This window comes from Parambassis ranga, chromosome 1 (assembly GCF_900634625.1).
Source record: "Parambassis ranga chromosome 1, fParRan2.1, whole genome shotgun sequence".
Classification (NCBI taxonomy): domain Eukaryota; kingdom Metazoa; phylum Chordata; class Actinopteri; family Ambassidae; genus Parambassis; species Parambassis ranga.
Window position 1 is genome coordinate 21,609,198 of NC_041022.1, and position 25,995 is coordinate 21,635,192.

At 41.2% G+C, this 25,995-nt stretch overlaps 1 protein-coding gene across 1 annotated transcript in view; it reads right to left on the bottom strand.

Moving 5' to 3' along the window:
* LOC114426447 (voltage-dependent T-type calcium channel subunit alpha-1I-like) overlaps positions 1-25,995 on the bottom strand; it is a 134,588-nt gene that overhangs the window by 33,983 nt on the left and 74,610 nt on the right. The window contains exons 8-20 of the mRNA XM_028393893.1: positions 24,241-24,580; positions 23,752-24,158; positions 17,636-17,787; positions 14,615-14,800; positions 13,668-13,785; positions 13,378-13,533; positions 11,078-11,165; positions 9,854-10,020; positions 7,393-7,463; positions 6,671-7,169; positions 6,111-6,211; positions 4,145-4,268; positions 3,500-3,568 (exon numbers count right to left, since the gene is read on the bottom strand). Of these exons, the coding sequence (XP_028249694.1) occupies positions 3,500-3,568; positions 4,145-4,268; positions 6,111-6,211; positions 6,671-7,169; positions 7,393-7,463; positions 9,854-10,020; positions 11,078-11,165; positions 13,378-13,533; positions 13,668-13,785; positions 14,615-14,800; positions 17,636-17,787; positions 23,752-24,158; positions 24,241-24,580 (2,478 nt within the window). The remainder of the gene's footprint in view (positions 1-3,499; positions 3,569-4,144; positions 4,269-6,110; positions 6,212-6,670; positions 7,170-7,392; positions 7,464-9,853; positions 10,021-11,077; positions 11,166-13,377; positions 13,534-13,667; positions 13,786-14,614; positions 14,801-17,635; positions 17,788-23,751; positions 24,159-24,240; positions 24,581-25,995) is intronic.

Sequence of the window (25,995 nt, forward strand, 5' to 3'; positions counted from 1 at the left end):
AACATTTTCACTTTATTTCAGCAGATGACACAGTCCAGCACTCTCACTGTGAGAAAACATTTCATCAGTCGTCGCTGCGGAGCTCGCACAGACTTCACTGTCATATCCTATACATAGGTCTTTTGTCATGTTTTGACAAGCCAGTTATAATATGTCTGCAGTTATTAATAACAGCCGGGGCCTCCTTGGGACAATCGAGGAGCCGCGGGGCCTCCATTAGGCAGATCAAATATCACCATGTTAAAACATAATGCATGGTATATCTATAGCAGCTCAATGCTAGCCCTGTTATTGAAGCTTGCAGCCGTCATCGGGCTGTCAGGGTGAGGGTCTGGCAATGAATTCAAACTTCATTCAGACTCCATTTGCAATTAGATTGAGATGAAAAATACTAATGAATGTACTTTTAGAATCTGATGTATGAGGATTTTTTTTTTTAGGCTGTCAGACTTCAAAATGACCATAATGGATGACTGATGTCTGACGTCCCCAAGATGAACCAACTGGTTACCATGGAAGCAGCTTATGCAGTTTGTATTCCCTTTCATTACCATTAACTATGCAAGGAAGGAAATAAAGCACATAAAAGGCAAAAACACTAAACAAAGACTAAGAAAAATCCTGATTTTAATGCCCACATGTGCAGAGTGACAGATTTTCTGTGCTCATATCCAAACCCCCACATATGTGCATCATCCTGTTTGTTTGTGTTCATGGACAAAAAGTCTGTGTGGATACTTTTATATATTTTTATTCTGTTTTTTAATATATGTTTTGTTGAAACACTTGTTCCCTGGTACTTGGTCAGTGCCAACCTCACACCCCCACTTTTAGCTCCAGAAATAGTTGAAGTATAAGTTTGGGTCTATTACGGTGCATCATCCATCATCACGTCTGAACCCAGACGAACTGTGGGAGATGTCTGCTACTAACATTAGTCTGCTGTCTACAAAAAAAATGTAAAAAGTTCTGACAAGCTAACGCTAGCTGTGAAGATTCTGGAGTGCACTTTAATAAATGGCGTTCATTGTGCCTCCACTTGGAGTAGAGCCATGTGGTGAGCCTCTAGTCGGGATGTGTCTCAAAAAAAGTTGCTCAGTAACGCTGCTTAGAGCTGAAAGTAAAGATATCAGACCTCGTTAATTTGTAGCTTTCTGTTACGAAGCCTCTGTGTTATGAAGCAGTGCTAAATACAAAAAGAAAAGTCTTAGTGTCAGATTTTAGGCAAGAACTGCAGCTGGTAGGGAAGTATTAGATTAGGGTGAGTGTCCAAGGAATCAATGTCAGTGAGTATGAACACACATCTCTCTCTCTCTTGCTCTCTGTGTGTGTGTGTGTGTGAGGAAGAGAGACAGGGTGACAGATGTAGCACCCTGCCCCCTTCAACCATTTCTAATTAGAATCTAATGTTCAAGGTCAGACTTGTGTTGTGCAGGTAACACTGTTTACACTGATCACTACCACTCATGTATGTGTGAGGAGATGATGGGGTGTGTCTCAGAGAGGAAACTGTTTAATTAGTGCGGCCGCTTAATTAGAGCTCCTCGGAAAGAGATGAGACTGACCAGCCTGGAACAACAGATTAGGAGCAACAGGAGGGGTAAGAGAGAGGGAGGGGGAGCGAGAGAGAAGGGGGAGGGAGGGAGGCTGGGATACAATGATGGAATGTTGTATTAGTCTGGTAACGTCAGAAACAAAAACAAACAGCACTGTGGGAAATCATTATCTTAACTGTCGATTAATGAATTCATTGTTTCATTCAACTTCTGACAGCGCAGCACCACACTAGGAGACAAAATGCTCCTAATGACATGACTGATTCATAACACCAATTAACACACATACATTTATGTTGCACCATTACAATTTTATCCCTAAATATACAGGTCTCATGAGGATGCAGTGATTTATTACGATTCATATAATTAAAATAATATTATGTGTGTCATAAGGAACTTAATTAATGACTGGGTAATTATTGAATACTTTTAATGACAAACCATTAAAATGAGTGGAAATTGTCTTGGAGAGCTAAGCAGCAGAGAAGACACTTTGACTGTCCCCATCTTCGCAGCACCTGAGCCTGCCTAACCCCAGGTAATCCATATAAGGAAAGATCAGTATCATCATCTTTGTCTTCATCATCACCATCATCAGTATTACTGTCATTGTTATCATCATCATATTCTCCATCTGCTCCCCATACCGTATTCCCTCTGCTTCTTCTCCTCCTCCTTACATCCACCCTTCCTCTCCTTCAGCTTCATCTGTCCTCCTCCTCCTCCTCTTGTCCATCTTCTGATGCTTTTTTTTACATCCTTAATCTTCTCCCTCCATCTCCTGCCTCTGCTTCTCCATCACCACTTACTCTTCCTCTCATGTTATTGTCCTCTCGCATATTCTCCTTTTTTTCTCCAGTGTCCTTCAAGACCCCCCCCCCACCCCCCACCCCACCCCCTTTCATAAAATTCAAATGTCAGCTCTTTAAACCATCGTTGTGATGTAATAAAACAAAAGGCTAATGAACTGAACAAGAACAGTGGGAAACAATGTGAAACTATGCAAATGTAAAAAAGATGAGCCTCCTTCAGTGCCCGGGCAAATACTTGGAGATAGAGTTACTTTAACAATCTAACCTAATTGGAGTTTCAGAACGATTGTTGATGTATTTGAGAAATAAAAACGAGCAGCAGGACAGTTCTGGGACCACATCTGAGCGTGCAAACCAAGCAGCACATGAAAAGATAACAATAGATCTCTACTGATTTAACTGCAAACGGAGGGATGAAAGAGCAGAGGAACTGGACGAAGGAAATATGAATCACAGAGGAGATAAAACCAATGAATCTGTAAATGACTGGTTGGCCAATCAAAGTAAATAAAGATGTACAGAAATATAGTTTAACTGGGGGCTAGCTGCATTTATGTGAACCCTGCACCACCACAGCACTGACATGATCCGCATATCACTGTGCTACACATGTCTTTATTATCCCTGGTCATGAATAAATCACTATAGGATTTCTACCAATGAGGGGGGAAAAAGGCCTGAAGACACAGGGGCCTTAATAATGGATGATGCATGTCTTCGGGACAGCAGATTAGTGGATTAAAAAGAGTGTGTGTGTGTGTGTGTGTGTGTGTTTGTGTGTGTGAGTTTATCGATGGGAAGTCCAGGAGTAGCTAAAGGCCAGCTGAAGAGTGATAGCCTTCTAATTAACTTCATTATCTATCTGCCCATCGCTAATGGGACATGTGCAACTGATTAAACCACAGAGTTGCAGAGTTGTCAGGAAAAGAGGAGGGAGGAGGAGAGGAGGGAAGAGGGGGCTGACAAAGGAAGAAGAAAGAAGCAGATAAGAGAGGAGAAGAGGCGATGAATGAATAGATGGATAGAAAAAATGGATGAAAGCAAGAGAGATGAGAGGTAAAGAAGAAGAGTGCAGAAAGTGGAAGTAAGAAAATGGCAGAAGAAGAAAGTTAAGAATTGGAATTTTACCTTTACAGTCATTTCCGCGACAAAGATTGCAGTAAAGATGTAGTTGGAAATGGTGAGAAAGAGCCTTTCCTGTAACAAACAACACACAAACAGTTTGCGCTGCTCTTCAGACAAAGTTTCCAGAGGCTGCGAGTGGTGCTGGGCTAATGCAAAAGACACCCTGCAAAGCTTGACTGCATTTAATAGAAATCAATTTTGGTCCTTTGTGGTGCACTTTGATAAGTTCAAGCTGCCTTCACCAGTGTTTTTGCAATTAAAATGAAATTAGATCTTCTTCTTAAATTAAAATGCCAAAAAGAGAAAGAGTTGTTGCACTTTTATTTGAATGCTTTCATTGCACTTGATTCGAAAAGTGCTGATCATTCAATATTTCGGCCTTGTTTAACTGTGGGAAAGTGGCCTTATAGCAGAATACAGTGAGAGCTTGAAGCTTGCTTCTTTTTTAAATATTTAACTGCCTGACGGTGTCTAAGATTATTTATTTATTACTTCTTAACTTCGTACATTATTTCTAAATATATTAATGGATTTTCCAGAAAAAGTCACCAAGGTTTGATTGTAGGATGTATGAGTAGACCTACTCATTTGTTGGTGTCTTAGAAAAAGCACATGCTTCTTTATGCAGAATAATGCTGAGACTCTTACCAGGCTTCCTTGCAGAATCTTGGGTCTCTCCAGAGCCACCGTGATGCAGTTGAGGAAGATGAAGACCAGGACCACGTAGTCGAAGAGCTTGTGAGCGATAATGGACTGGCAGAGCAGTCTGAATCTAAAGAGAGAGAGGAACAAGGAGGAGTAGGAGAAAGAAGAATTGTCTGTGTTCATTTGTTAATAACCTGAGCGGCTCAGTTTTCCATTGTTAAAAAGAAAGAGCTGCTGCAGAGATCCATTTTTTTATTTTTAGCTCCTATCATCTCAAACACCACAAAATGAGAAAATACCAGGATTCTGTCCAATTATCTAACATCATGTTACACAGAGTAGCTTCTGTTCAGTAGCATACAATTAGGGCCTGTGAATAACAAAATACAATGTAGCATTTTGTGAAGTCTTTTTGCCTCTTTGGTATCTAATGATTAATCAAATGAATCAGTCTACGTCTACATTTTCAGCAGCTCACAGCTGCACAGACATTGGTGCTGAGAGGTCACAAACAGACACTTGTTCCTTGTTAGTGGTGGCACACTCTCTGTACAACCTCAGGTGTGTGCAGTGTTGTGAAATCGTCAGCTCCAGAGCCACCACAGGCAGGAAGCAGCTCCTGACTGCAAGCCTCACACATCTCGTCTTATCTGCCAGCTATAAAGGGAGCAGAATATACCTGCAGCTGCAGCTGCCCTCCAAGTGAGGAAATCAATGTGCTAATCTGACTGCTTTTCCTCCAGACCTGGCAACTCTGTCCCTTTATCTATCGATTCAAATCTGGCAACCCCACCCCCCCTCCCCCCACTTGATATTGATCATGACCAGCGGCTGTGTTGGCGTGGGCACTTATCCCACCTGAGAAACAACTTCTGATGATTCTCCTTAGGTTTGTTTCTCTGCCTCTTTCACTTTAATTCCGCCTTGCTGCACTTGTTAGAACACAAACACACACTCGAGTATATACGGTAGCCTGAGCTGTAAACAAGGCAAACACGCACATATGCTCTCACACTCCCACACACACATATGCAAATTCATCCAAACACAGGCACGAATGCAACTTAGTATTACCAAAGACGTGGCCTAACACTACACACACACACACACACACACACACACACACACATAGCCCTTGCTTGACAGATGGCACCTGCCAGGATGCCAAAACATTGCCCTGGGGCCCGGCTTCCCTTAAGTGGCTATCAGCACGCAGGGAATCGGGTGAGTGAGCGGGAGGATGACTGAGTGATCCTTCTTTTATGGTGCTTTCAGGGGCGTTTCTACCAGCAATGAATTGGAGGTTGCTGGAAAACACAACAACTGCTCTGTCTAAAAAAAAACACAGCGGCATCATTTTAACAAGCCATTTGTGAAACTAGAAGACAGCAGTTTTCTCTGTGTGAGCAGACAAATGGTTTGACTATGCAGCTCTCTGTTCTCCCATACTATCTAAACGGAGCTGTTGGCAAACATTTGTTTTTCAGGGCCATTGGTCTTTCTTGTTGAGTCTTCTTCCTACTCTCCCCCCCTCTCTTTGTGCATACAGGCCATGTACACACATCCTGACACATGAGGGTGCATACTTTCAAGCAATGTGTTACATTTCTGCTGCAACATCAAGCTGACTGAGGTTTTATATAAGTTAAGGGCAGTTTCTAAGCATTTATTTACCAACACTGTGGCAGATACCTGACTTTATGAGAAGAGGGTTTGTATTAGACGCCAGTCTTTAGAAAATATGTAAAATGCTGCAATATCGTTATCTGTGTAGGGCGTATATAATACATTATGCAGCTGCAGAATGTGATAACACTGTATGTTGTAGATGAAGATGATAAAAGAATAGCTGAAGACTATATGGATAATATGCATAATCAGCATTAAGCTTGAGATATCACCTGTTAAAGCACAAGGTCCCTGACTAACCAAAGACTTGCAGGCAACAACAGTAAAGTGGTCCACTCACTTATTCTGAGGGGAGAAGAGGTAGACGGACCACTCCTCTCTGGTTTCACACCAGTCTGGCTTGTACGCCTCCATCATCTTCTGGACACGGAAGCACCAACTCTTCATAGGACAGAAACAAATGAAGAATCAGTCTGAACGTACTGATTGAACATTCAATACTGACTTAATGGTTCTTTTTCTGCATTAATCCCTCTCCTGTGTTCAGTGATATGGCATTATAGGGTTTGGAAATTTCATAAAGTGGCTGGAAAGTCAACACAGATGCTCATTTCTACACCAACCTGCATTCCGACTATGATTTATGTGTTGCTTTAGTTTTGCTGGCATATTTGTGGAACAGATAAAGAGTTTCCTTTTAATCTACCACTTGCAGCATTTCTGAGTGAAGCTGTAAAAGCTCCTGTTTGATTCTATAACAGGGGCAACTGTAATAAAACTCCTCCAGCATCTCTGCTATACCAGCACCTAGTGTCTATAGAATAACAGGTTAAAGTGGCACCGTAAAGTATCAGGTCACAGGGCTGCTTTCATTCACTTGAAAGGAGGTGCTCCACTCACATAGTCCGTCTCTTCATCAAGGTCTGCTCTGTCCTTGCGTGCGTTGACTTGAGGGAAAACCTCAGCCATTAGATGAGTGTGAGGACCCGGCGCCTTGCCATTACAGTCCCTGTGATCCACCCCGAAACCACTACCCGCCCCGGACCCTCCTGTAATAGACCCCCCTGCCCCTGACCCGCTCCTCCTCCCTGGGTCTCCGTGGACAGGGGGCAGGCATGGAGGCTGTCCACCTGCCCGAAGCAACTCCGGGAGCTCCAGGGAAAGAGCTCGCCTATCTCTCCTCGCAGCAAAGTGTCTGGAAAGGAAGAGCGGGGGTGGAGGAGGGTGATGAGGAGGCAAAGGATGATGGGAGTGGTGCGAGTGAGAAAGAAGGGACTCCTGCTCTGCGGCATAGGTGTAGGAGTGGGGGGAACGGGTGCTGTGCACGCGGAGGCTGCCCCCCACTGGAGGTGCTCCACCAAAACCGTAGCTCCTCCGACCCAGGCTGTTAGAGCTAGACCTGCAGGGGAGAAGAGATTAAAAGTACAGTTAAAAGGTAATAAATATTCATGCATGATTTAAAAGTATCAATAAAGATGCACTACTGTGTATATTAAACATTTTGTTGTGAAGCTAATAAGAACATAAAACAGCAGCAAAGGTCTGAGGTTCCTATAAAGGCAATTAAGGCTTAATGAAAGTATTAAGAATTCATTGAGGTGAAAGTAAATATAATTGCTTACCTGCGACTCCATGCAGAGTGTGGAGGGAAAGGGCGCCCCCAGTTATGGTAGTTGGAACTGCGACCGTGACGCTAGAAACAAAGAGGTGCATAGTAATTACACGCTTGTGTACTTGTGTTACATTAGTGTAACTAATCGCTCTTAGAAATGACTTTTCTTTACACAGTGAAGCTGCAGTACAGTGTGAGCACAGCGGCTGCTGTACTGTACATGAGTCATTCATATAACACAACCTTAAGTAAGCACAAGGCCCATCACACAAAACCTAAACTGGCCTTTTCAAAATGAGACTCTCAGCGCTGTGCAGGCTGTCACCATGTTTAATATGCAAACCCCTGAGTGCCAGTTCCATTTAAAGGAACATAACCAGTTGTGTTTGTTTCCGCATGTCTAATCCTCTGAGCCTGATAGACCTAATTATATGTTTCACCCTTAGAAACGTATGTTGCCAGTCAGAGCCTGAGCCAGCACCATATACGGACGAATCTATGCGTGCGTTTCTATAGAAACTGTAGTGAAGTGTGTAAGCTAAATGTTAAATAACCCTTCCACAGAGGACAGTGCTGCAGATCACTCAAGAGGAACTGCAGAGTGTGTGCGTGTGTGTATTACTGTCAAGACAATTTGTTCCACAATATAGAGAATAAATCACAGAGAACAGCTGGTATTAATGCACCGTATTTGAGTAGTCATGCAGTCCCATGACTGCCAAATATACTGTATTTACTTACATATGCATATATAAACACACACTATTCTGTATATAAAAAGCACACACTGTGCCGAAATTAAAAGAACTTGTGTCTGTTTCGTAATCTAAATGCTATCATGATTCAGTACAATAAATGATCGACCAAAAACATGTACAAATTACCCCAACTATGCGCACACTGATGAGTGAATTTCTGATTACACTGCAACACAACAGAGTAAAGCATCAATCCCGAACAGTCTGAGACAGAGCTGCAGCAAAGAGATGGAACTGATTCATAGTCTGAAGAGTGATTCCATTAAAGAATAACACTTTCTCTGAGCCTACAAAACTTCAGGAAAAAAAAAGAAGAAATAACTAAATAATGCAACTATTCATAAACATCTGGCGTGACGCAACTGCTGCCTTTTAATATCAATAAACCCGGCAGAAGAAGGGGAGGAGGAGACTTTGCAGTGAAGTGGATCTCCCACACCCACTGTGTTTAACATCGTAACCTCTGCTGTGGGAGCACTGCTAAACTACAGCTCATCATCATCGTCATCATCCTCTCTCTGGCTCTCCTCTATCTTCCTGTTACTGCATCGCCCCTGCCCGTCTCTCTTCATCGCCATCTCTCCGCTTCACTCTGTCGTCCTTTGCTCCCTATACTTCTTCCACAGTTTCTGTGTGGTTGAACAGGAGAGGGGGAACAGTCAATTAATAGACGTTGCCATGGCAACTGTATGTTGAGCCAAACCTTTTTAGAATTGTTTCAGTTTCTCTCTCTCCAAAGGTTTCGCTTCAACAGACACAAACTGCTGCATTCCAGAGCTCATGTACTGTATACAGACTTTTGACTATAGGGTGCTGTTATCTGATTTGAATGAGGAAGGTTAAATTAGCTGGAGTGTTCTTTATCAGTGCAGCACACTGGTCCCAAAAAAATTACCTCCTATTATCCTCCCGCTGGGACTGAATGGTTTACAATGGTTGTAAAATTATATGTAAATGTCCTCTTCTCTGTGTTAATAATAATAATTAGTCATAGAAAACTCCTAATACTGTGATACTTGATAATAATATGTTCCTACTTCACAACACATTATACACAGTCTGTGGAGTATCTGTCAATACACACTTACAATAACATTCTGCATTTTTTTCCTAAATCACAGTGTACAGTTAAAGCACATGAACTGAACAACTTGCCTGCATTCACAGCTCCTTCATGAAACACTATGTGGAGATCCTGGAGTGTTTGGGGATAGGGATGCAACATATGGACATTGCTATCTATCTTTAGATTAAATATGATCATAGGTGCAAATGATTACTGGATTATCAGTTACGTTGACACGTCAAAGGTATGTGTATGTATCTGTGTTTTTAAATGAAGAGGAAGAAGTTGGACAACATATGCATGTTAATCTTGATCAATTTTGATCTTTTTTTGGCTGATTGATTGATGTTTGACATTTCTGTATCTTGATCTTGGATCCCTACTTAAGTGATTTGAAAGTTTTGTGATCTGACAGAATCAAATTTGTTATGATGCACTGCATGTCTCAAGCCAGTTAACTGGAACTGAGGCTTTTTTGGTTAGGAGGAAACACGCTCTACAAAACTGAAAATGGTTTATAGTGTGATGAAACGGTTGGAAAGGGTTCTGAGGCAATGTTAGGCACACAGTACACATGATTTATGTTGAAGAGATGTTATGCGAATATGCGTGGATGAGTGTCTCTGGATGACAGTGTGATGAAGTACCAGAGAGAGGGAGCGCCTCTCCAGGCTGCTCTTGCCCAGGCTCATCACGCTGCTTTTTCTGGACTCAATGGCGAAGCTCCGTCTCTCTGAGGAGTACGATCCTCTGGGACCTGAAAGAGAACCCAGCTCCAGGTGGCCATTTGGTGTCAGGGTGCAGATCCTCGGGTCTGGAGTGAATGTAAAAGAGCAAATCTTTTTAGTGTAATGTGTGGTGCCAGTAGTCTTCCATATTCTCACCATTGGCAGCCTATAATTTTAGTTAATTCCTGAAGTGATGCTGTCACTGCATCTCTTCAGCGCACACAATCTCTGTCAAGCTGTCTTGTCTACCTGAATTCAATCTAGTGATTTACAACATAACACATTTTCTGGCATGACAACCTCCAGGCATGAGGCCTGGATCTGTACTGCATTAAACATGGTGGAGAGAGCCATCAGTGCAACATAACACTCTGTGCTAAGTGGACACGGTGGACCTTGTGGTCTTTCCATCTATCAAGAAACAAACTGCAGGGTTTTTGCTTACACTGCAGTGCAGACATCTCTTCTGCAGCAGTAGCAGGCTGTACAGAGCCAACTCCCCCAGTCTCTGAACTCATCAAGTCAAGTCAAGTCAAGTCAGCTTTATTGTCAACTCTGCTATATGTGCTGAACATACAGAGAATCGAAATTGCGTTACTCTTCACTCCGCAACATATAACATGTAACTAAAAACTAAAGATAAATATAAAGTGTAAAAAAATGTACCTACAATGAGGCACACACAAAATACAAGGCACATAATGAAGGCACAATGCAGTAAGAGTGCAAAAGATGTATAGTGCAGGTCAGTGCAGTTGGCATAATATAAACAGGAATGGTTTAACTTATAACAGCTTATTGAGACTGGTATGAGAATGCAATGTTTAATCCTCACTGAACTACGTTGTTTGGTAGGCCTGTTAAGGAAGTCTGTATGGCTGGACAGAGTTCTGGATAAGGTCTGTCTTACTTTTAGGTTTTGGATTGAGGACATCCAGGCTGAATAAGCCATACTGGAAAACCAATATGACTTTGTGATGACTTATACTCACAACATTTCAAGGATCAAATTAGTATATTTAACACCAAACAGGTTTTGAGTCTTCGTTGCCCTTGTAAGATTTTTAAGCATGGGGGCATATACAAATTGTTTTGCCAGGTGCCTACTGGTAGCTAGGGAGTAACAAGGGAATTTGTGATTACCTGACAACTTTATGGAGTCGCGTTTCTCACTCTCGTCAAAGTTGGAAGAGGAGTGGTCTTCGTCTGAATAAGAGCGATTTGCATCTCCCTGAAATGAAAGAAACAAAAACACAGTAGAGTGAGGACAAACAGGGCTGCAATGTGTTTTCAGATTTTTCTATACTTTTAGTCTCTAGGGTGACATCAATCAGAGACTGCTCCCCATCTCACCACCGTTCAAACACAGTCGATGTCATCATAGTGCTTCAGATCTGTGTCCTGTACACAGATTACATCAGTTAAACCTTGAAACTACTGACACACTACTCCACAAACCCTCACAGCTCTGCTTTAAACCTGTGGGACTTCCCTGGCTGTCTTCACTATGGGAGTAAATTGGCTCAATAATCCCTAGTGTGAAGCAGTAGTAGAGAAGATAGCGGATGAGCGGCGGAAGGTGAGAGAGCCCGAGGGGGAAACACGGACAGAGAGGGAGAATGAAAGGCAGGGAGACACACTGAACGACTGATGGCTGTGTTTTGTTTTGGCATTTCACAATGATCAATCAAAAGCTCTGTGATTTGTGTCAATGTTTCTCTCCCAATTCACACATCAGGGCTACATGCCATGAATATGGTAATGATTGGATCTGTGTGTATGAACCAAACTGGGTAACTCAGCCGCACTACAATTTCCCAGTAACATAATCTGTGAGTCTGACAGTTGATGGCAGACTGACAGCATCAATTTGCTGTGTTTTCTGCAGAGAGGGCTTCAGAAATTACACTGTGTTCAATGAACCATTGTTATGCCTGCAACACTGCTGATAAATATCATGATTGTGACCAATTGGATGTAATAGCCTGTATTATTATCACAATAAGCAGCATCACAGTCAACAATAATATACATTATTAAAAAGAATTTAGAAAGAATGAATAGATTTCCTCTTGCACGCACAGACGCCTGACATATTACAAGTGATTACAGACAACAATCATTGAAGTGGATCATCTCTGACACCGTAGACTGACATGATGGAACGTTACATTACAAGAGTAATTTAAGAAGAGTTACGCACCTTCACCATTAATATACTAGGGATATGTCCCTTTCATTGGAAAGAGCAACTTCATAAGATTTTAGAAGTTTGAGTTAGAGTGACCATGATTATAAACGATAACCAATCAATCATCTATTGGTTAATGATCGATGCATCGTCATTCCGTAAAGTGTTACCCTATTATGCAGCAGAAGACAATGGCAATACATGCATAAGCATTTGAATGTTACATTATTTAAACTCTTTTACATGTATGGACATCTCTGTGAACAACAGATTAGCAACTGAGCTGATGTACACACAATGAGTTCAGACATATCACTATGACTGTATATAAATATGGACAACATGACAGCTCCTGAACAGTGAGGTTGGAACATTTTGATCGCCCCCTGGTGGCTGGTTGCAGTGTATTTCATAAATCCCGCCTCTTTCATGTTAGTGGATGGGATGTGGAACCAATTAAAAACTTTAAGTACTCCTCAAAAGAAAAGTGAAGGAATTTGAGTGCAATAACGCAAAAAAAAAAATCCCCTTTGGGTGTTGTTGGCATGTTTTGCATTCTGTTAAAATACACCCTAAAATTCTGTTCTACACCCTGATCTGTTGATCCGCTTAGTTATGAAAATCAGCCTGACAGAAGAGCCTGGGCTTATTTTAGCTGTGACGGTCTCTGCCAAAGGTTAAAGTCAACAATTTAATATGCACAGACAGATGGATGTCAGCCGCCCATAGGAGAGGACGCATGCACAGAATGCAGGGATGAAGGGATGGAGAGCAGCTAAATATAGAAAAAGAGTTGTTCGAGTTTACTGGTCATGTTTTTGATTTTACACTGTTGAAATCAGATGTTAGATAATATCATAATATGACTGTATGGTAAAAAAAATAAATCAATAAATAAAACGGTGCCCCATGAATTTAATTATAATTTTCAGTTCATGCTTTGGTACATTTTTGCAATATTAAAGTTTGCCACTCATTTAGAGTCATTAAATTACAGCATGAAACAAGCTTATTGATTTACCACATCTCCTTGGTTACAGTAAGGCCAATATATGTCAGAGATAATTTGAAATAATTCACCTCCACTCATGCAGGTTCAACCTAATTAATATTTTTTTTTCAGATGAGCAGCAATAAACAAGATTAACACACCTGGCTCAGGCACCTCAATCATTAACAATCAAATTAACAACACAGGCATTCATTTTTTTTATATGGAAATAACCCTGCAGTGTAAAACGACTTCCCTCACCTCCGCCTGAAAGCCTTCAACCAAGATGGCCACCAGCAGGTTAAAGAGGACGTAGTTTCCAAAAGTCATAAGGGCCACAAAGTAGAGAGCTGCGAGCGGTGAGGTGGCGGCCATGCCGTTGTACAAAACTGCGTTCCAGTCCTCCTGGGTCAGGATCTTACAAAATGACACATAATACAGTGGAGATAACAGACTATCCACAGTGCTGAAATGAAGAGTGTGTATATGTTTTTTGTTTGTCATCACTTCATCAGTAAAATGTGGGATGTTGGTCATAAGAAGTAACACACCTGGAAAACTGTGACAATGGCCCACAGTAGGGAGTCAAAGTTCTTCCTGTCTGGCACTGTGTCTCCAGTCTCTGTCTTCAGACTGAACTTACAGCCAAAGATGTGCATCCCCAGGATACTGCAACACAACATTCACAATAAACCGCAAGTTAAACAGGGGTCTTTACAGATTTATTTCAACAAAAAAATTTGTGGACAGTCTTTTGGAGGCCTTTTGTAATGATTTTTCTCATGTTTTTGTGTGACGGTTTCTTGGTTGGGATTATACAAATAAATGTCAGAATGCAGTAGTAGAGTAGTTACATGGGATTACATCAATAAAAAGACTATTAATGTGCAGGTTGTAGCACTCAATAATATCTTTGCATTGTATCCTTTGGTTTTACTTGGCATTCATTGTGTAACAGTAGAAAACCTTGTCATAGGTCATACTTAATGACATTAAAAACTTTTGTTTTCCACTTGAACCTTCAACACCCATAATTCTTCACCTTCAACTGAAATTTCTTTCTAAATCCAATGATAGCTTGTAGCTGGAGCTTGACCCTGGACCTGTGTTAACACACACTCATCACAAAAGCAGGTTTTGAGATGGTATTGAGATAAATTCTGGTACATTTTTCTTGCCTTACATAATACACATTCAAAGACCTTCAGGATTTTAAAGCCCTCTCAGCCAGTGCTTGAGCATCTACAAATGTGTCCTTATTATGTTACTTCTTTAAGCATCTTCTTGTTAAAATCTAAGCAGTTCATCAAGTATCTGCTTGTTATTCAGCACCCAGGGTTAATAGCTGCTGAATGCTCTGACTTTGTGTTCTTCAATGGCAGCTCTCAAGCAGGTGTGAAATAGAGGGGGAAAAAAACAACAAAAAAAAACAACAACAGTGTGTCTCTTAGTCATTGTGCATCATTAGGGACTTTTTTGTCCAAAAATGTAGCCTTACCTGAAGATGAAGATGAAGAGCATGAGTAGCATACAGAAGGTGGCCACGTTGTCCATGGTCTTCATCAGGACCACCAGCTGCCTCCTTAGAGCAGGCATGAACCTCACCAGCTTCAGCACTCTCAGCAGCCTGAAGGTCCTCAACACGGACAGACCACCGTCAGATTGACCGGCAATCTCACAGACACTGTTAGGATGATCAACACATTTTAAAAAAAGTAATTCTCTTGGAAATTATACAAGGTATTGTTTTTAATTTCAAAACAGTAAAATGTGTTTTCATAACTAGAAGGCAACACAAAAAACTGTGTCTCCAGAAAAGAATGTTTTTAATGTCTGTCCTACTTCCATAGGCATAGTTTTAGCATGGACGGAGGTGAGGCATCCCCACCAATGCCCTACCCAAAGCCCTTGATATTCTGATTCTGATTGGGTTCTATCAAAACTCATGTAAGACCATGAGTGTGAGATAGTTGTTGAACTCTTAGGTCCCCCTTATGAAGCTGCTACCATTGGAAGGCTCCCTCTGCTGTGACTGGTCGTCTCCTATGGTCTAAATGGCCGCTGTCCACAGGTCTACATCAGTTCTGGAAAACTAGCTATAAGCTTATTGTAGAATACAGCCGTGAGGAAAGCCTTCTCTCTTGTAGTGAGGACTTATGAGGGTTTTATTGACAGATGAGAGAGGGATAAAGCTGAGGAAGATGACGACCATCATGGAGTCATTCTGGAAGGAGACGAAAACCTTCAAGCCAAGATCTGAAGCCAGCAGTGCTGCCAGGAAAACATAGTTTGGGTGAAGCAGGGACATAAGAATTATAAGACGTGTTTCAGTGGATGAAACAAATAAATGATCCACTCAAATTTTTCATTTTTTTGAGAAAATATTGAAAATGCAAGTACCAACAACACTGCAATTGTTGTGTGCCAGATAGAGGTAAAGTGCAATACATCAGTGTCATATTAAAGCTTTACATTAGATTTATAGTGGGCTGTAAGGTTTTCAGAATGGTTATGATTAATAAAGGGTGTACATTTATTCACACAGCTGAAGTCTGACTCAACGCACACTCAGCCAGGATGACCTAATCTCTGTTAAAAGAGCCATGGTGGCTGAAAAAAACAGCACACCCAACAGCAATTTACAAACTACAGCTTTTCGGATTTTATATTCAGAATATATATTTACAGAACAACTGATTGTCATCTCACACATTGATATAGTGCTAATATTTCTCATTAGTTATCGGAATCATCCGTTTTCAACTATTAGGAAGCTTTGTCTCACATTTCTTGGGAGAATTATCTAACATGAATACATTTCTAATTCTTGAGCAAATACTTGGTTTATCTCATCCTTCAGTAATTAATGTGTCTACTTAAGAAGCTCCTTGACATCATGAATCAGGATCTTTCTTAAATACTTTTAATTGAATGTGTTTAATTGATGTTAGCTGTGGAACAACCACAGACGGGGATTTCTTATCTCTTCTTTGGGTTGTGCTGGGTGTTTATCATGAACAGAGAACTGTTCCCTAGTGGAAAATCTGTCTTTTAAAAAAGGTTGCACTCTAATGGTGGAAGCTATCAAAGGATTCACTCAGAACATCAAAATAGCGTTGTGTCTGAATTGGCAAACAGTGAATAGGAGCACTTTTAGAGCAGCTCTGAATGAATAGCTGAGGACATTCAGACAGATGAAGAAAGAGGCACATTGGTAAGGGAGCAAGAGATAAGAAGACAGATGTAGATATGTTCAATCAACATGTATCTTCTGTGATGGGCTGCACATTTGATCTTGTTCAGTTTTAGGTTGCTTTGATGTGTATTTGATCTCAGGGTTATAATGGGGATCACAGACAAAAGGCGCATAACCAGGTGAATTGTGGGGAGGGGAAAAAAAAAACGGCAGCAGATCAAAGGCGTAGACACTCAGCCGAACCTCCGAGCATGAACAACAAAAGACTAAAGCTGTTTGCTGCCGTCTGACGCTTTGGCATCCAGATCCATACAGGTGGTACATTTCAAGCAGGTAAACGTAGATGACAATCTGACAAAAGCATGAATAATTTAACTGAAGGATCTCTTTCCAGGGTGCTCTGGCAAACCAAAAAAGGAATGATAGCTGAATTACATCAGTCAATATTGAAGGAATACAATAATTTTGTCCTTCAAAGCAACTTTTCTTACATTAGTTTCTGTTGCTAAATAAACTGTGTGTATAGTTTCCTTTTTTTCTGTGGATTCAACACTGAGTACAGAATGTTGGCTTTATTAAAGCCTAAGTTTGTTTCTAATTTTGTTTCCAACAAATAAGGCAACTTATTTACTTTCCTCCTACATTTTATACTTAGTCATGGAGCACATGTAAACGGGTAAATATAGAGTTAAAATCTATCTGTCTCGATGGCAGAATCAACCTGTAGTTGTTCCATTAGGCTGCTGTAATAGTATGACCCTTTTTATGGTAGTCAATCTGCAGGTCTCTCTTTGCATCCCAGACAAGGCAATCATCTTGCCTGGAGAAAACACACATTTGGACTCTTGTTTTTTTCTATTGTTCGATCATGAAATCCATAACAGCAATTTTGCAGAAGTCTTTTAGGATTAGCCCTAAAAATGCAACAGTTTGCCTGGACATCGAAGGCACATCTGCCTTACCCAAGTGCAAGAAAGTGATACCTTTGAGAGGGATAACCTCATGAACACATTCTTGACTGCTACCCAACTTTAAGTTGCGGTGACACAGGGGGTGCTGCATGACCACTTGGAAAAAAAACATAAAAAATAATCTGCGCCACTAAGTGGTTTACTGAACCACCACTTAATTCAGCACCATGCTGGAAGAAGGAGCTCCCGTCTCAAGGCCTCCTATGGGTGATCTTACAACAGATAACAGTGCTGTCCTGTGCTGAAACTCATCTCCTTCTACATGCCACAGCCCTTATACTGTCATACCTGACACAAGTGTATGATGCCATCACACTACATGCATGTTTTACATAAAAAATAAAAAATGTACCTTATGATGACGATGATTCCATCAAAGACATTGTAGGGATTTCTCAGGTAGCTGAAAGAGCCAAAAGCTGTGAGCTTGAGAATCATCTCCAAGGAGAACATGCTGGTGAAGACGATGTTGCAGATCTCCAGAACATTTGTGAGTTCATCAGGCTGATAGACACAAAGAGAGGTTGTATGAAAGTAATGTTTTAGGGCTTATTATTGTGAAGAAATATGAAAAGTGTCTGCTCTTTCTGTGGTCTGTTTATAAACCATTTTATTCACCCTCGATAGACAATAATGTGTATAATGTATTGTAAACAAAACCACACTCACAAACATGTATTTTTTTCAGTAAACAGCAGAAAAATATCTGCAAGGCTTCAATTTGTCTGTAATACTGACACATTTGTAAACAAGAAGTCAAATAGCCAGAATATTGTCTGCTCTGAGCGTTCACATCCTTCCTCTCAGCTCCAATCTAACACAGCAGCAGGTAGCAGGCAAACAAAACACAGCACAATTTCTTGTCAATTCTGGATGTAGCAATGGTACCATTAAGGTGATATAAAATTTACTCAGACATCTTTGAACACAAGTTGGAAAAAAATACATATTACTCTCTCACTGTCTGGAGAGCTAGAAGTAAATATTCATTCCAGTGAATGTAAGACCACAGACACAATACTTAATTTACTGTTAGAGTAAATATCAGCATTGGAATATACCTTATTTTGCAGTCAGTCTCACATTTTACTAGTAACTGTCGTTTCAGCTCTGAGAACTATTTGAGAACATCTCTCTCTCTCACACACACACATATGTCATCAGGGCTAAATTTGGCACAGTTATGATTTCAGGCACATCACTATTCCACAAACTTCAGCAATGACATTTCTGACATTTTCACCAGCTCAGAATCAATTGCAGTATGTGTACTGTGCATTAACATGTCTGACTGTGTGCACTTGTTTGTGCCGCAGTATGTGTTTGTTGGTTCCAATGAGTGTTTACCAGTGTGAAAGCATGGGCTAATGATGTATGCCCACCAGTGTCCCGACAAGCCGAACAGTGTCTGCAGCCCCTAGAGATCCATTACTGCTGTCTCATTACCGCAGACCTGGAAACACATCTAAAGTATTGTGTATTTTTGTTTCTTTATTTCTTTCTTTCTTTTTTCTGGTCGGCTGATGTATGGAACAAAACAAAAAGAGCAGGAATCTGACATCACACTGAGGACACAGGGTTGGATTGGGAAACTCGTACAGTGAGATAAATAAAAGCTGACTGATGACTGATCCAAAATTGATGCATTAATGCAAATATGCTGTGAAGGTCTATCGAACACGAAAAACACTTGCGGATAAAAAAATAATATTCTGCTTGCAAAGTGATTGTAATGTATAAACAGATAAAACATGCTGAAATCACATTTTCCTAGTTATAATCTGACTCTTAATTGTCGAGTCAAACCTTAATTATTTGTTTACGGTTCCAATAAGACAAAGGACCAAACCCATTAGACCACATATGGTTGTATGCCTGCACCAACTGTTTTCTATCATCTTGGCACTTGTTCATTCATTTCTCCTCCAATCTGCTTAGTCCACCAAGGTTGTGGTAGCAACAGGGGGACCAGAGAGGCTCAGACCTCCCTGCCTCTAGAAACATTCCACCAGCTCCTCCCGGGGGGGATCCCAGCTGCTCCCGAGCTAACCGAGAGATACAGTACAATGCCCCCGGGGGGGTTCTGTGTTGGCCCTGGTGCCTCTGCTAAGGCAGCTGTGCCTGCTAAACTTCCAAAAGGAAGCACCCAGGGAGTGGCTTTATCAGGTGCCGAGCTGTAAGTCTGTTGTGAGCCTCCTGGAGAGCAGGCCCAGCCACCCATCGCTCTCAACTCTCATAGCTGAGAGTAGGTAAATCAAATGCTTTGCCTCATGGCTCCATCGGGATGTAGCAACTGCATCACAGTAGGAGATACACCCACCTGCAGCTACTCTCATGACCCCTTTATCCACTCATGAACTAGACCCTATAATACATAAACTCCTCAACCCGGGACAGTCTGCTGCTGAGACCTTTCAACTACTATAAATTTGTCTCAGGTTTCTGACAAATGAATCAGAATTGATGAGTCTATGGGTTAGGGTTCAATTCTTTAACATTTTGTTGCTCTGACACAGGAGGTTCTGCTTCAAAAACAATTAGCATTTATAATCTTTCCCTGATTGATTCTATTTCTCGTTATTAAGACGTGAGTGCATGGGTACATCTACTTGTACAACATGATAACAATGGGGTTACCATGGTTACAACAATATAGAAGTATCAAACAATATGAGCTGCTAACATGGCATCTATATCCAGGCTTAATCATGCTTCACGGTCTCACCCTAAAGTGTGTAACAGACACAAGCATTGCACAACAAAGAAGCAATGGTGCCAAGAGGGGGGTGTGACCGCCTGGGTGAAAGTCCCTGTCTCCCTTTGATGGATATGAATGTAGGCCGTTACCTTTGATATATAACTTGAACTTCTCTTATTAAAAGTGAAACAGAATATAATCTTGTTGACCTTTACTTTCACTCCTAAGCATGTCAGACCTGTGAGGAAAATATCTCCACTGAAAAGCTGAAGCTGCTGAACATATTTTTTCCTCTAAGCCTTTTTATTAAAACACCCTCCGTGTCTCAGAGAAACTTTCAAAGGCACAGAACTTTGGGAGCAATTTTAGTTTTTATGCAACAGCCATCTGCACATCACCATGTTATTCTTTAAAAGGCAATGCCATTGAATAGAAAGTGACCTGACCTAATAAATGAATAAATAAAACATTCTTGTGACGGTTAGCTGGAAAGTATTGACAGACATGTTTTGTTGTTCAGTATTTGTGATGACCCCTTGGTTGGACAATTTTATAACTGTTTACAACAAACGTAACCTTTTTTTTTCACCTTACTGGTGACCTGATGCTTTTAGCATCTGATGCAAGCTGACCTCTGCCACACTTCCCGGCCTGTTTTTATGTAACTTTTCTGTAATTAACCAAAACCATCTGCTGGGCTATTATTGCATAAACATTACTACTGTGATAATGGGAATCATAACAATACCAGTGTTTATTGTTTATTTATTTATTTTTTGGTTTATTTCATCCAAATTTTGAGTAAAATCATACTTCTAATAACAGCCTCTGAAAGTCTTAGCAACAGCTTTTAGATAATGAAAAGAGCCATCTCACTAGGCCTGTTATTGATTTTCCACTAATCTTCAGGTGACGGTGGAAGGTTGTTTATGAACATAATAAATTTCACATGTAGCGTCTCAGTAAGTCGCCAAATCCAAATATTGTGCCCCTAAAGCCAAAACTCTGAGTGTGACTGACTGACTGTGAGCATGGCTGCTCCCATAACATTAATCCGGCCATTTCCTTTAGTTTTAATTGTGACATTTTGGCAAAGAAAGACAATCATTTAGCAGTGTTGCTTGATCTCTGTTCATCCCTGTCTAATCCCCAAAGTGCCAGACATGCAGATGCATTAGTTCCCTGTTGAATTCTCTCCAAACTTTTTTCTCATGAGCAAAAAAAAAAAAGTGGCAGCAAAGTGAAACCTTCAAATGAATCCAATCTTCATAACTGCTCTTATCGTCTTTGTTTGACATGATTACACATAACCACAAGGGAGGTCACTCTAGTACACTGCTCAGAAAGGACAGACACAAAACCTGGCAGTGTGATTGGCTGAACCATCTGTCAGTCAACTGCAACTAATCAGATCCACAAAAATATGGACAGAAAAAAGCAGTTAGCGCATCAAGAGACAGTTTTTTTGCAGTGTTTGTGAGAATAATTATGCACATAAAAGGCAAACAGTTACATTCAGTTCAGCTACAGGCACATTGCTTAAGACTAGATTGATTTTTGGGGATTTGTGATCACATGTCTCTTGTTATAATTTAGTTGTCTCTTAATGGTTTTTAATGATTGTTTGTGAATCCAGTGCTGTTTCCTGCATTTAGGTGGATTGGGTGAAAGTGTCTGCAAACACATTTTGGTAATTAACAGTAGATGTTTAGAACACACTGCTTAAAATATATTAATTGGTTCATAATAAATGTAAAAAATAACAGCACGCACTTTGTGTTAATTTGTGTAATGTGATTATCAGCTGCAGCTGTTGTTCATGAAGAAAACTGTTAATAATGTAAATGAAAGGAAATCAACAACTATACACCTGTCTGGAGTCTAAACACCCCAGTGAGTTTCTCTGCCAATCAATTCATTATGCAGCCTTACAGACGAACACAAGCTTCTATCAGAAAATCAAAAACAATTAGCATTTATAATCTTTCCCTGATTGATGGGGGGTTTTCTTTTTCTTTTTTTTCTCAATTTCTCATTATTAAGATGTGAGTGCATGGGTACATCTACTTGTACAACATGATGACAATGGTGTTACTATGGTTATATTAATATAGAAGTATATCAAATAATATGAGCTGCTTACATGGCAGCTATTTTCAGGTTTAATCATCATGACCTTTGGTACACATTGGAGATAATAAGCCAAATTTCCCACAAAAACAGGTTTACCATGGAATTGCACTTTGTGGTTGTCTGCCAAATAGCTGTCGGCCTAATCATACCTGGATTTAAAAGAGCCATAGAGCATAGGTGCCATAGGGAAGGTGTAAGCACCTCTCTACAGGAAGAAGATCACAGTCATGAGACAGATTAAGCCTGTGATACTGCTGTTCAAACAGAGGGAGGCATGACTCCAGTTTGCTGAACAGACAGCAGGAACCACAGACATTCTACTTCAGTATTTCCTCTATATTAAAGCAGCAAAACCTCTCCCCGCCTTTCTCGTTCTCTGTCTCCCTCTCTCTCTCTTTCACTATTTTTAGCCACCCATGAGATGAGAGACGACCCACCACTGCGGCGGTGGCAAGCGTGAGTGGGCGATGGTATAGCGAGAGAGAAAAATATTGATAGAAAGACAAAGAGTTCACAAAGCAGAGCGACAGAGAGAGACAGGAAACAGTGGGGAGAGAGGCACAAACAAGAAAAAGTTCAAAGAGAACACAGAACATCATTTTGTTATTGCTTGGAGAGCTTGAATGTGATCTGGAGCAAGGTTCACATTCACAAAATGTGATAATTTCCTGATAATGCTACCCACTTCCTGCTGACAAACCTGTGTGTGTCTGTGTGTCCTTTGGGCCGGGAAATCACACTTTCCAGACAGTATAAAAGCAAAGACATGTAGGTAAGGAAGATGGATGTGCAGGAGATTCACACTGCAGTGGACACAGAGTGACAACGAGAGAAACTCAAGAGATTCACACTGGAGGCAACATGGTTGTCAGTTGGCTGTGTTAGATGTAGGCATAAAGAGAGGCTGCAGCTTGTGTATCTGAAAATCCATTAAATGTACATTGTTGTTTCTCCAATACATGCAAATTTAACAAACAGATAACAAAAAGCCATGGATATTTTGTTCCTCCTGTCTGTCATCTAAACTACAAAGCTACTAATGCTTATATTCATATTCTAAAATATTTATTTAGCCAGATGTGTTGGCAATTCTGCAGCTAGTGAACATAAAACCACATCTCCATAGACAAAACGCTCAGTATGTGAACTGTAAGACCAGAGAGGAGTGGACCCTGGACTTAGGCTCATGCTGAAGACCTGGAGAGACTCATTCTGGAGCAACTCCGGCCTACTTTTAGGCCTCACCTGGATCTTCTCCAGTTGCCCTACCAGCCCCAGCTGGGAGTTGAAGGTGCCATTATCTACCTACTGAACCATGTCTACACCACCTGAACAAGCCAGCAAGCACTGTGAGGGTCATGTTTTATGACTTCTCCAGTCCCTTCAACACAATCAAGCCGGCTCTTCTAGGTGAGAAACTAACAGAGATGCCATTTTTACAGGTAGGTGATGCAGGTAGATTTGGACTTAATGCAACCACAGAGTGTATAGATATGGTGATCTCAATCGCCAAAGAGTAGTACTTCTCTATCTGGTAAGACGTGGCTTATAGAAAAATTACCTTTAACCCTGTTTAGACTAATTTAAAATATACATTGAATTCAAAAAATGCATTAATTGTTTTATTTCAGCCATACCTGCTCGTGGTGCTCGATGCCCATGCTAATAGTGTTGATCAGGATGGCGATCATGATGCCACGGTTGAAGTACTTGCTCTCTACGATGCCCCACAGCTTCATCCTTATGTCGTGCCATATCTCCTTGCATTTCTTCTTAGGGCTGCAGCCCACGTGGGTCCCTGTACTGCCGTGACCTTTCTCAGCCTTCTGTTTACTGCCAGACTGTACACCCTCCCTGTCTGTTTCCTCCACAGCTCCCTCCTCTGCTTCGTCATTGGTTGAGCTGCGACCTGGTCCCTCGCCGTCACTGAGTGTCAGTGCCGCAGCACACTGAGGGCAGCCACCTGTGGCAGAGGCGGAGGTGAGGGCCATGGGCTCAGCGGGTGAGGCGTGGTCAGATTTATTATGATGAGGACAAGGAGGATCTGGCATGAAGCAAATGATGAAGGGTGAGTGAATAAACAATCCTTCTAATTACTACTTTGTTTTGAAAGTGTAGTTACATACCGTGCCTCAACACCGCTCTCCTCTCGCGTCTTCCATGCCCATTGGCCTTCCTCTCTCTCCTTTGCCCTCCTCCTCTACCTCTTCCAACACCACGGAAGCCCCGTGGTTTCCCGCGCAGGGTGTTAAAAAGGGCGATGGTCTGTCTTCGGGCCTTGCGGAGGAAGTGGCAGACCAGCTGGAAGAGCTCTTCGTAGCAGTCCCCGGGTTCACTAGCCAGGGTGGAGGAGGAGGAACACCGAGCTCGCTGTTCCTGCATAAGCTGATGCTCCCTCTGCTTAGTCTCTGAGAACTGGGTAGCGATGACGACGAGGCACAGGTTTATCATGAAGAAGGAACCGACCTGAGAAGACAAACAAACAGGGTTTACAGATAAATGCTGTTAAACCAGATACTGTCCACTGCAGTCAAGAGCCAGCCAAGCCTGTGGTCCTATTTTCTTTAGTAATACCAGCATAAACAAAGCCAGTAACTATTTATTCTCAAGTATAATGATCTACAACACTTGAACACTCTGGTGTGAAATTTTCCTAGAACCATAATCTGATCTAGTTTCTACCAGCTAATCACACTGAAAAAACAGGATAGCCTGATGTCCATGCTACAGCGATCCTGTTAGCCCCCTGGGGCTGGATGACTGTAAACAAAACAAAACAAAACAGAGCTATAAGAACACATAGCTTTAGGGATTATTTCCTCTTCACACGGGATATGTATTACCTAGAAATCTTGTAACATCTTAAAAGAGACCCTCATGACCATATCCAGACTAATATTTTATTGGACTAAACTAGAAAATCTTGCGGTTCAGCCTCCTTTCTGAAAATTGGAAAAAAGTGTTCAAGCATTACTTGTAAAGTCACTTTCAGGGCCGTTTAGGTGGAAAGATAAAATATGAGCACCTGCAGCATGGTACTTGCCAGCGGCCATGAAAAACTGCCCAGCTGGACTCTATACTGATTGGTTAAACTCAACATCTTGGCACCCACCAGAGGCATGACAAAGGTAGGAACTTGTTGAATTATTACACTACATATTGATTGATTATGTCACCTAGAGCATTACAATAATCCAATATTTGCTTCATGCTTATGAAAGCCCTCTCAGAAGCCCACTTCTGAGTGGTTGGCAGGTTTTATATATATATATATATATATATATATATATATATATATATATATATATACACTGTATGCTGGATTACATTACATGTCTGCAATACTCAGGTTGTGGAGACTGTGTACATAAATGTATCAAGAAGTTGTCTGAGTGTATGTCAGTAAACAGAAATCTGTGACGAGCTGATGTCAGCTTCACACAAAGACAGAGAAAACCAGCACAGCAGTGTCCACAGCAGTTTGAAGCTGAAACCTTCAGCTTATAGGAATGTGAGTCTGAGTGGGTGGTTGTCAGTCTGTGCTGCATGTCACTGGTCATCTACCCAGTTTTGATGGGGATAGGAATGATTGTTATAGGAGCATTCTCCAAGGTTTCCATGTTCCATGAAAAGACTGAGAGGCTGCAGGGTGTGGAATTGACATACCTGATTAATAATAAACTGGTTAATAGCAAAACCAGGTCTGATAAGAATCAAGTATACAAGAGTAGGACTCAGAAACAGAAAAAGTGACCCTTTACTTATGCAGGTTATCCCACTGACTGTAAAGTATTTTATTATGTGCTGTGTTATGTTTTTTACTTTGTTGAATGTGTGTGGAAAAACTAAACATATGCTGTGTTGCAGGTCTGCATGTTTGA